We start from the raw sequence: 12,740 nt of genomic DNA on the forward strand, positions 1-12,740 counted from the left end.
GATGTTTTTTGCACGAATATTTTCTTCATCAAGTTACTTATTTGTGTACTTTTCCTCTTAACTTTTATTTTGCACTCCCCCTTGAAAAATTAAATAAAAATAGAACCTTAGATATTCGGCATTGTTGCTGCCTGCTCGTGCTCTAACAGAAACCACTCCACGTAATGTTGGATCATCTTCATGAAGTGAATTAATGTGACCAGAAAAATTTCCACTCGATTTTCTCTATTTTCTGTTCGTGTTATCTAAAAATAAGTCTATTTTCATTATGTCAATCAACATACTTTTTTTCAAGAATAACTTCTGTGTATTCTTTATTTTATTTACATTTGGCAGTGAGTAACTTGCTCTTTTTTAGAGAGAATAATTTGCGATCAGTAATTGGCATTTATTAGGGCTTGTGTTCAAATAGCAGAAGTAACTCACTCCATCAAAAGTCCTTCTGATGCTTGTTATTACCACTGTCATATTCTTTTTATCTAGAAATCTATTATTCGCCATTTCTCATACTCGTCATATAGACACATTTCTTTTGTATATTTTAAACTTTGGTTTTGCATAGCGCAACCTCTCTTCTAACTCCTGAAACTGTGTATTCCTATTTCTATCAATTTAATAGAGTCGTTTATTTTGTCAACGACAAATACAGTTTAACAGCTACTGAGTAAAATAATATTGTCAAACAGGAGATCTTTGAGAACTAATTAGCTGAATATGTGAAAGGGGTTAGGTGGATCTATTCATTTCGATTCTGGAGTTACTCAACGTTCTATCATAACAGACGGATAAGTATATCTCACTGCTTACAGAATTAGTTACGGCAGAAGTAATATTATCAGTTTGCATATGTGAAGTATGCTAATGAAACTCACTATCTATCATAACTCGAATCCTACGGTGTTTCAGCTAAGGTCTAGGTACCTGGTCGGATTTATGTGGAAATCACATAATATCTTTAACAGTTACAGTAACATTTGATATACAAATGACCATTGATAAAGAGTCGAACATGATAACTACAACAAGTTACATAAAATTCGTGTTATAAAGTCAGGAAACTCATAAGTGCTAATTGCTATCAAATATAGGTCAATACAAAATGGTACTTCAGAAATATTCCGGAAGACTGGTGTGAAACAAAATCACATCAACATGATGAAGTAGGTGTAGGGGTCCGTTTACCGTCTTTGAACCGTTGAGTCCTATGCTTACTGGTTGTAAGGTGTAGACGAAAAGTGACTGGTAGTTCATTCGAAAGTGGGTAGGTAGACTAGCCAAGCATGAGTGTGACAGTGTGGTCAGGATTTGCTTGATGTGAATGACAATAATAGTGAAATAGATAATGCGCATAAAGACCGCTACTAAGTCGTATTCGACATCGTCGCAGTTGTTGACTTTTGGGCACGTAATTGGTAGTGTGTAAGTTGTTGAAAGTCGACCACGTCAGGTATTCCGAGACAGTCCTCAGTTAGATCTGAAGACTAACGTCCTTAGTGAAACATTGTAATCTCCCTGAATCTCAAAAAACTAAGTGAGCTTGCGAGACATGACACATCTCGATGCCATGGGGTCTACAAAACAATTGGTGATCACTTCGAAAACCTAATACAACACAGCACTCAAGCGATCGGATTGAGAGAATCATGCTGGTGTTGCCTCAATACAAACAGTAGCAAGCGACTTGTTGGGTAGAACGAACCGCTATCCTTCGGAACTAACGCTCAGTAATCCAAGGTTGTAATATGACTAACACGCTTGTGGTCCGACCATATACTCCTGACAGAGACCGCTCATTCTGAGGAATCAGGATAAAGTCACGAAATGGTTTCACAATAGACTTGTCACAGCCATCATAAGTCTGGGGATGTCTGGACGTGTGATGGTTATTACGAAAGAGAATGAAGAGATAATATTATGAAAAAGCATAATTTCTAACAAATGATACGCTCATAGTGGGGGATGTCCATGTCTAGTCCCCCCAGTAATCATGACACAGTCATATTTTACGCGGGACCAAACTAAGTAACTGAAAGCCATGCCAACGTTCCCTAACTTATCTACACTGGATAGGACTACATGAACATTGAATGCCACCCTATGCATTACGCATGAAAAATATACACTTGGGAACAGGAGGTACTGGAAAAATACCCGACTCAAAGAGAAGGCTTTTCAGAAGGATTCTTACTGTAGCTCTCAATTCGTATCAAGAGATAGATATAGCGCCATAGATCAAAGCAACAATGGATAATCTCAAAATTCACAACTGCTCCAAAAATTATAAAACGTGGCTTCGCAGATGATCAAGCTCATGTAACTGAGTATGGCAACCATCCAAAAAGTACTCACTGTATCGTATTTAAGTACACAAAGTTGTTGTGCTTTCTCTGTAAAAAAGAACAAAAATCTATCGAACGTAACGTAGAAACATGTACCTAGGCGTGTGTTGGGCTAGACGGTGAATCTTACAGTGTGCTAAACGAACGCCCGTAGTTTTAGAAATAAAATGTCTGAGCCAAGTCTAATGGTGGACCAATTAAGTCCCGATATAATTATTAATACAAAAACTTGGTTCACAGTAGATATAGAATGTTCTCCCGTCATCGCAGGCTATATCTATATTGGAAGTGATAGAGTTTTAAGTCCCAAGGGGGGGCATAATGTTATACGTTAGGGATCACTTTCGTATACAATCAGTCATATCCGAGGCTCATGTTAGTGGTACATGTGAGGTAGCATGTTGTAAGATTATATCTAGAAAGGGGTTAGTGACTATAGGGGAAATATACCGTAGTCCGTGTTGCCTAGCTGACGACTTTATCGTAAGACACATCTGTTCTTGGAGTATGGCAGAATATTGTCTTATCATTGGGGACTTCAACGCACCACATATCAACTGGATAGAGCTTGCAGCTCCAGGTAGTGGTTTCGATAGCGACCTTTTATCTACCGTTATTCAGCGTGCACTTGTACAATGTATCACAAAACTGACACATATTGATTTGCAACATGATCCGTCACTGCTGGACCTCGCCCTCACCCACCACTGTGAGGATGTCTTTGGTATTCAGCACCTTCCCCCACTAGTGAACAGTGATCACGTTGTAATTCACTTTAAGTTTAGGACACATGGTATACAATTCGTATCTGCTCCTCCCCGTCCCAATATCTGGCGAACCAATATTCTGGCGATCAGAAACTGTGCTATCTCGACTGATTGGTCGGTCGACGCGGATGGATTGATCGAAGATGAATGGAATAAGTTTAAGGCTACATTCGAGTCCGTAACGTCGCCGTTTATCCCATGGTCAGCACGTAAGTTATCAAATTGCCCTCCATGGATTAATAAGGAAACCCGGAAGCTGTTAAAGCGTAGGAAACATTTCTGGGACTTATTCTTGTCGACAGGTCATGAACCATTTAAGCATGAGTACCAAAAATTCCGTAATATCTGTAAGAAAACCATAGCCAAATCCCGTACCACTTACGAACGACAGTTAGTATATGACAGCCGTACTTGTCCGAAACGATTGTTTTCGTATGTTAAACGGCGGACGAAACGTAGTGATGGTATTCCCCCGTTACTGTTACACGAAAATTCAGAACTACTAACTGAATCAGATCGAGCAAAAGCTGAGACTTTTTCAGACTATTTTAGCGAAGTCTTCTCTACGTTTATTGTAACAAATACTTGTCCCACTCACACCGAGATACTAACCATGGAATCTGTGCAGGTGACTGAGGAAACTGTCCTTCCGTTGATAACTAACCTCAAACCTGGTAAGACACCGGGCCCTGACGGGTTACATCCACGGTTGCTGTCATCTCTTGCGGACATTATTTCAAAACCGCTCGCGACACTCTCCAACATGTCCCTTTCACTCGCTCAACTCCCTAGAGATTGGAAGGACGCTATAGTCAGTCCTATATTCAATGACGGTCAGAGACATATAGTATCTAACTACCGGTCTGTTAGTCTAACTAGCATAGTCGTTAAGTTACTTGAAAAGATAATTCGGGTTAGGTTGCTAAGCCACATAGATTTACGCAATCTGTTAGCTTCTAAGCAACATGGGTTTCGTAACAAGCGTTCATGCTTGACTAACTTACTTATTGCGAGAGAGAAATCGACAGCAGCCGTAGATAACGGTCTGCCTGTCGACGTGATATTCACAGGTTTTAGCAAAGCATTTAACAAGTTTTCACACTTAGGTTTTATGCAGAAGCTCTCGAGATTCGGGATAATAGGTACTGTACAGGAGTGGTTAGGAAACTTCTTATGTGACCACAGACAGACAGTGAGGGTTAACGGAACGCTATCTGATTGAAAGTCGGTCAAAAGTGGTGTACCCCAAGGCACCATCTTAGGCCCTCTGCTCTTCCTTCTCTACGTTAATGAGTTAGCGCTGTTGCTTAGGTCGTCAACATTATTGTTTGCGGATGATTTAAAAATATGGAGAACAATAAAACGTGAGGCTGATCATCTGTATCTTCAAGCTGGCCTAGACGATTTAGTTAGATGGGCTCGAGGTTGGGGCTTAGAAATCAACTATAGGAAGAGTGTGCTAATGCACATCGGTCACGGTAATAGTCACCATTATACTATTGTTGGTAAGTCTCTTCCATGCGTTCAAGAGTATAAAGACTTAGGAGTAATAATAAGTCATGACTCAAAAACAACTACGCATTGCAAAGCAGCCGCTGTCAAAGGTTTTCATGCGTTATGGTCACTTCGCCAACCGTTCAAAACTTTTGACGAGGAAACGTTTCGAATTTTATATCCCACCTATGTAAGACCACACTCAGAGTACTGTATCCAAGCAGCTAGCCCATATTTGGTTAAAGATACCAAGCCACTTGAGCGTGTCCAGCCTGTGGGAACGAAATTAGTAAAAGGTCTTTCTAGACTCTCTTACGACGAGCCTTTAAAACGCCCAAACCTTTTCCCCTTGTATCGTAGGATACGAGGTGACCTTATACTGGCGTTTCTTATCTTCAATTATGATTTGGGTGCTAATATGTCTTATCTTTTTGCTCCCTCCAGCACTAATAATCTCCGAGGTCATAGCAAGAAGGTTCATAAACCACGATCTAATAAACTTAAAGTGGAGTCCGGTTTTTCTCATCGAGTAGTCAATGGTTGGAACGCCTTACCCGAACGAGTGGTATCAGCCCCATCAGTGAATATTTTCAAGGACAAACTGGACCTTAACTGGAAGGCAATCTGTCAGGATTAACACAGGTTCACCAACCTACTATCTTTATTACTGAAGACTGAAGACACAGGATTATTCTCTCTGAAGAAATAATCCTTATTGTGTGGTCTGATAAAACTCAACAATACGAACAGCTACTAGTATACAGAGGTTTACTCAAACTTCGAGATGTATGAATACACAAATGACCTCTAAGCTGACTAGGATCAGTGCAGTAGATTGGCTAGTGTATAAGCCATTGGAAAAGACAGAATACATGAAACTGTCCCGAAACAACAAGGAGTGAGAACAAAGAAACCAGTCAGTCTATACAAGTATGTGAAAAATTGAATGAATATTAAATTATCAAAGAATTTGAATCATTAGAAGCAACAAAACACGGAAAGAAGCCAATCGTTAGTCACAAGAATATTGGATTTAGGATATTGAGCGTGGTACAAATTAAAGGACAAGGTCACTAAGGCCTATAGTAGTGTTTTTACATAAAGGTAGCATTCATGTTCATGAATTTGTGTTCTTCAGATTCTATTTTCAGTTTGTACAAGCGTACGTTGTCATCTAGATAAAAGCGCAATACATTCATATCATGGTCTGTCGTACTTTTTTTTGGTGTTTATCAATTTTCGGTGACGCATGATTGATGTTTTATCAGAATTACCTTCTGTGGCTTAACTTTTATAGGAAGTAGGGTTGTTGAAGAGATTATAGTAAGATAGCTCGTGGGTGGTATGCTGTTGTTCAACATTAAATTTCATTCACACTCTTTAATCACTTGTCGTTATTATTGTGTAATTAGTATTTTTGTAGTACTTTGTTCATCTTCTGGCGTAAAAAATTGTAGAAGAATCAGAACGTTTACTTTCTGTTTGCTAACAATTAATAATGTATGTGGATATCAACATACGTTTTCCAAAACAAATGTGTTAGTATATATATTTTTTCACCTTTTCACTGGTTAGCTGATAACGATAATAGTCTACCTGGCATCGTAATAACAACTCAGTTATATCGATAAACACCGAAATATGTCGTTACATACAGTTACGAATAATAACGGCGCTACACATATACATAGGCTGTAGTCCAGTAAATATATGAGTAGTAGTGACGCACTAAAATAACAAGAATTTTAAGGGTGTTATTAACAGGTGCAACAGTGACTAGGCAAATTCAACAGACTAGAAAGGAAAAGCAAATCAACTGATAAAGTTTGGGATATAGACGCGTGTTCCTTTACGTATGACTTTTGGTTCGGGTCACGTTGAAGGATTAGAACCTAGGTTTTGAGGAATTTGTTGCATTAAGAGTATTATTTTCTAAGAGCCGTTAATTTCACATAGTCGGGTTGAAAGTCAGGTCAAGGTGTACAAAGTTCTACAGTGCATCTCTTATTGCTCCCAGGCAATTTTAGGTCGTCATCCTTATCAGTATTTACAGAATCAGGTTTGTCTATCATTTAAGACTGTCTCCTTTCCATTCTTTATAATTGCGAAATATCTCGACGCTCCCTACAAAGCATCAAGGGGTTTTTCTTTCGAGTGTTACAAAGGGCGTTTAACTGTTGACCCGGACGAATAAAAAATTACACATACTTTGACGTTTTCTTGCATGTTCTTTGATGGGAGTTTTTCACGGTGCTACAAGCTCTATTTTGTTCATACCTCTCGCTAGATGTCCGTAAAAAGACATTGCATCCGCATGCACAGCTTCGCATATAGGGGCTATATGTGGTTTTAGAAGTGTTTAATCATTTTCATAAACAGGTTGGGCAGGTGTGCACTTCTCATCTTTCTTGATTATTGGTCGGATACTAAGAGCGATAATAAACAACCATTTGACCCATCTGGCAATATTCAGTTGGGACGTCAGTGAGCTTTTAAGTTGGTTGTGAATCTTCTCCGCAGGGCCATTCGCTGCTGTATGATTAGCTATTGTTGTAATACGATGGACACCGGCGATGCGAAGGAATCAGTTTAATACATTCGATTGAAACTGTGACCCCATGTCTACAGGAACTATAATAGGTATACCAAAACTTGAAGCCCATCTATCCCGCAAGGTTTTCGGCCGAAATATCATTTACAGGACAGGCAGCTGGCCATATAGTGGACCAATTAACTACTTTAAATATGTAGGTAAAACCGTGAGATTAAGTTCTACTAAATCGACTTGAATATGTTTGTTTGCTAGTTTACAGTCAAAGCACTTGCGCACTTTGCTGAGTTGAGATTTTAAGTAATCCCATGTCTATTTCTTTGTTTCTATGTCCACTTTATTTTAAAAGAATCTTGATATTAGCGATACGGCAGCACGGGTTCTGAAGTGAGACAAACGTTGAAAACCAGAAATCGCTAGAGAGCTGTCTCGTCCGTATAGAACATCCAGGTTTTCCAACTGTGTATTCAACATAGAGAGCTTCTAGTTACCTTTATTTTCTATCTCGTTTTAGAATAATCTCGGTACTTTTATATCCATTTTAATGTCTCACCTTTTTACCAAATGCTAGTGAATTCGTTTCACATTTTATCATATAAAATATCCATACATATGAAGTGATCTCTTGTTTTTAAATAGCACTCGTCATACAGATTTTAAAGCTTTTATTTACTATCCTACTTTTAGCATGCTTGATGAAGGATTCCAGTCTGCTTCTTTGTCATCTGAAATTTCACAAGGATCATCCTACAATCGATCTGGTGATATAGAAATAGGAAATGACTTAAGTTCCAGTGTTGTCTTTTCAGCCGATTTCCACAAGTAATTATTCTTTCCCATAGATTTCACCCTCTCTTTTGCTGTGCTTTTAATACGTTTTTAAAGACAAGTTTTGCAGAAGCGTTTGCATTATATTTCTGAGCAAATACATAAGGTAGAGTTACGTGGAGATGGAATTATGCGTCCCAGTCGATAAAAAGAGCTTACACAAAATAGGTGATGTGTGTACTTCAGCTTGCGTTAACTTGTTTTAACGGACCAGAAATTATTAAAGTAAATTCTTGGTAGTTTTGTCTGTTGTATACGAAGTTTCTGAGGGTGGAGTATAACTCCTGTTGACCTACTTAATTTCGGAACAAGTACTTATGCTCAGACTCGCAAGTAAAACAAATAGGAAACTGTACAGTTGTTGGATTAACGAGGGTTTTCATATCTTGACCACTGATAAGAAATACATGTTTTAGCAACACAGTACACTCGGAATGTAATAACTGCTTGTGAAATTAAATGGGGGATTGATATAAGCCAATGTGATTTGACATTAATTGAAACACATATGGTCTTCACATCTGTAGTTGTAACTTTACTGGTTATGTTGTATTTCTTCATTTACAATTATCCTTGTCCTTTTATTCATGTTCGTTTTTGTGTTCGATTACATTACCTTTTGGCTACTTGAAATGATGAAGATTCACAGCTCAAGTGGTTGTTTTTAGTGTGCCCTGAGTTAGAGTTTTCTAAGCTAGATGGTTAAGTCGTTCCGTCTTTCCAGACAATATCATCAGTGCTTACTTCATGTAGAAGTGAGCTTCTTGGTTATTCCATGAGTCTTAAATCGTTTTTCACCTGTGGCTTTGATTGTGATTGTTCTCTCTTGTTAGCTTCATTGCTCTCAGTTGTCCTTGCACTCAAGCCGATTATTTATTTCCATTGATTTTTGACCAGGCTGTTGATTATATGTCGTTTCACTTTGACAGCTTGATCTATATATAAGGCCAAGCCAATCATTTATTTTCATCCTACTTCACTTCACTGCAAGCTTGCAATATATATGTTTGGTCCTTTGAGATTGTTCATATAAAATATATTTTTTTCGAACCTGATATTGTTTTTGATCTTTGATTAAGCCTAAGTGAATATATAGAGTTAAGCGGGACCAATCAAATTGGGATCAAAATAAATTACAAAAACTGGTGTGGACTAATGTAGTAGTTAAACTCTACCTATACCCTTTACAACAGGTGACATACTGGTATGTGGTGTGTTGGTTACTACAGTAACTAAAATTCAGTAAGCACAGGAATATTTAATAATAATATATAATAATCACTGTATCTCATAGATACGGGTGTCAGGGCACCCCAATCACGTATCTCACTTTAGTTTGGATAGGTGGGTATTGTCATTAGACTTTCTTTAATAAGTATTCTTTTTAGGTCAGGCTATATACTAATACGTATAAGAATAAGATTACATGTGGATACGCTCTTGAAAAATGTAACTTACTAAGCACATGTTTAAGCAATCCAGTCTAGAAAACAATTTTCTGACACTAATACTACCCAACTGTTTCAACTTAAGTAAGCCGAGTGGATTTCTAACCTGCAGCTTAGTGGTTAAAACTTCAGTTTTTTACCTACTCACCCACCTCTTTACAATTTTACACCGGGATAAAGTCCCATTTTATGTTAATTGGCTGAATTTTAGAATTGAACTGATTCGTTCAACACTTATTTACCATTTTTATTATTTGTGCTTGAAGCGGAAATAATCGAGGAACTATTAACCTGTAGGATATTACGGATTTGTTTTGAAAGCAAGCTGTATTATATTCTCTTTGTTTAAATATAATATCACCTTTGCTAGATAGTTGTTTTTATCTTATTGATTGCTTTGCAATTGTTTAACTTAACTGGTATTCACTTTTCCATATTCCAATAGGATTATTTCTACTATATACAGGGGATATACATAGGTTATTACTATTCGATCATAGGTGTCTTTGAAGCATTTCTCGTAAATTTTAAGACCATTGTGTTAGCAATCTTAAGGTTAGATTAGGTAAATCTGAATAATCGTTTGGTGAAATAGTGAATCTTTACCGAATAAGATAGTCATGACATGTATTACGTATGCTCATCGTCCGACTATCACAATGCGCGTTGATGAATGGTGCTACGAGTAGGTTGGGAGCGACTGAATCAAGACATGACATCAGTCCATAAAGATATTAAATGTTGAACTGAGCTGTATTAATAGGTGCAGGCTACCTGATTTGGGTCCGCTTGATTATTGTGACCAATGGTTAGGAACTTCAAATGAAATGACTCAAAATCGATCGCAATAACGCATATGCATTCACCCTGTCTTCCCTTAGATCATAGGTTTCTAAACCCCTCATATTATTTTTCATGATTATTTCACCAATTCCTATTTACTTCTCGAATTGTATCTTGAATATCTGGTCTTCTCTACTATCGTTAATACTGTTACTACCTCTACTACTCTGGGATTCACTCTTTGCTATAGGGTGCCGCTACTTAAACCGACGTACACATGCCCCAGGTTCTATATCGCGTTTCACTGGCTAACTGATTGACTAATCGTTTCTACCATGTAGAAACAATGTATACAAATCTCTATTTCTCTAGAATCCGGTGCACATAAAGATGGCGTTTCTAAATTTCTCATCTTTTTCATCGTAATATGATCAAACTATATAATTATGACGCCTCATGATGATATAATTGTGACCTATATTTTGGGACAAATATTAATATGATAAGAAGTGGTGAGGGCAGTTATCTCTGTGCTTAAAGCAATCAAATTTAAGCTACCAACCTGCAAATTTAAACTTCGCCCAACCTGTTTGGGTTAGATACAACAGGGTAATATCACCAACCGTTACACTTTAAAGTTAGTTCAAAGTCATTAACATGAATTTTATACCTGGTAATGAGTTAATGAAGATGATAATAATAACAACCGTTTTTCATGTTGTTTATTTATTGTGTTTTTCTTAAAATTGAACTTTATTTCAATAGTAAATAGATTCTTTCTAATTTAATATTTCATTTATAGATTTGATGATTTAAAAAACTTATTAGATAACAATAAAGATGCAGTGAAATTAGGTGCAATGAAACGGATTATTGAAGTAAGTCATATTACATAATAGTAACTTTAAAAAATAAAACATCTTTTTTTTCAGATGGTTGCCAGAGGTAAAGATTGTTCTGATCTATTCTTAGCTGTAGTGAAGAATGTGGTCTCAAAAAATGCTGAGGTAAAAATACAATTTTATACTTAATGCTCTTTATATTCTGTGAATTGATATATATATAAAGGGTTTTTAGAATAGTTTCTGTGTATGTACTAAAAATATGTGTGCCGTTAGCCCATTTAACAATATGTCCGTTGTTTGCTTGTTAATCTGAGTACCATGTTTCTAGAAATTCTCTGTCATTAATTAATTCAGAGTTTTGATGTTTTCCCAATGGGATTCATGCCCGAAGTTGTCTATATTTTATTGCTAATACAATCACATTTAGTACTGGAGTCTTTTTACCAGGATTATGGAACGATATCTCATGGGTTAAGAGATTCTTAAAGTACGGCAACCGTGGTCCATCTACTTCGGTTCGTTCAACTGAGTAGTTTCACAAGTTCTCGCACCTAAACTGTGGCTCGTCGTAGACAAATACACCAATCCATATACCTGGTAAAATAAGTTAATTAATGAAAAATAATTTATCAAGATATCTTAAAATGGTGTGTGCCACTTATACGGACAGATATAAGTAGTATGTATCAGGAATCGGAAGTAGAAGAGAAAGAAAAACAAAGAGCAATCAGGATAATAACCGAGATGGAAAGAACGATGGAGTTTGTAATGGATAATTTTAAGAAGATGTGCAACTATTGTATCCCATGTATTGTTTTCATATTTTACAAATACAGTTTGTAATTTTACATAATATGTTTGATTTTACACTACTCAAATCTTCGTTCTTTACATGGTGATATTCATCGGTTGTCTCATTCTTTCTTTTTATTTCAATAAAAAATATACTTAGATTCGAAAACTTGTCTATGCTTTTTTAACTCATTATGCTGAACAAGAACAAGATATTGCTCTGTTGTCTATATCAACATTTCAACGAGCATTAAAGGTAAATGTGTAATATAGTAAGTTGTTTATGATAAGTGATGAAGAGTAAGATTACATGTGCATTATATAAATCCTCTATTACATCATCATGTCTATTCTTTGTTTATATGTCCTCATGGAATTAATACTCAGAATTTCATATGATTGTATAGCTTGATAATAAATTCATTGAAAAGCGATCCCTTTGCTGAACCTCGTGTTTTTCATGTTAAAATGGGAGTGATATGCCGACAAGTAAAACAATACCAAGTGAATTAAACTTCACCCCATTGCACAAGCAAGTGGCTATCAGGACTCAGTAGCTAAGCAGATAACACGATGGCGTTTGAGGCGGACGGTACTGGGTTTGAGTCCCAGAGTGAACAACAACTCTGAGATGCAGGTACATTCAGTTGACGAGTCCCAAACGGGACGAAACGCGCGTCCTGGATTCCACTACTAGCCACTATCCATCTTTGCTTATATGTCGACATTAGTTTGTATTAAAACAAATTCAGTTAACAACTATTCTAAGGTTTTATTCTCCACTGTATTCTGATAATTTCTCGCATGTTTTCTCTTACGTTTGGATATTTATTCGGCATAAAGTATGTTATAATTTTTTAAGTGTAATCTAATAATCAGTGAATAAAAGAAAA

The 12,740-nt window shown here is 36.8% G+C and overlaps 1 protein-coding gene across 3 annotated transcripts in view; it reads left to right on the forward strand.

The window, feature by feature from the left end:
- Nucleotides 1–12,740, forward strand: part of AP3B2_1 (AP-3 complex subunit beta-2) — a 73,059-nt gene that overhangs the window by 20,952 nt on the left and 39,367 nt on the right. For 2 of the 3 annotated variants that reach the window (XM_051217893.1, XM_051217894.1), the window contains exon 9: nt 104–2,360. Coding sequence is in view for 2 of the 3 variants with exons in the window: in XM_051217894.1 (XP_051064326.1) it covers nt 104–184 (81 nt within the window). In the remaining variant the exon portion in view is untranslated. Of the gene's footprint in view, nt 1–103; nt 5,705–7,838; nt 7,974–11,012; nt 11,089–11,142; nt 11,218–12,007; nt 12,104–12,740 lie in introns of those variants that run through there. The other variant, XM_035730433.2, reaches the window with a different exon arrangement.

The sequence above is a fragment of the Schistosoma haematobium genome, chromosome 7 (genome assembly GCF_000699445.3).
Source record: "Schistosoma haematobium chromosome 7, whole genome shotgun sequence".
Lineage (NCBI taxonomy): Eukaryota > Metazoa > Platyhelminthes > Trematoda > Strigeidida > Schistosomatidae > Schistosoma > Schistosoma haematobium.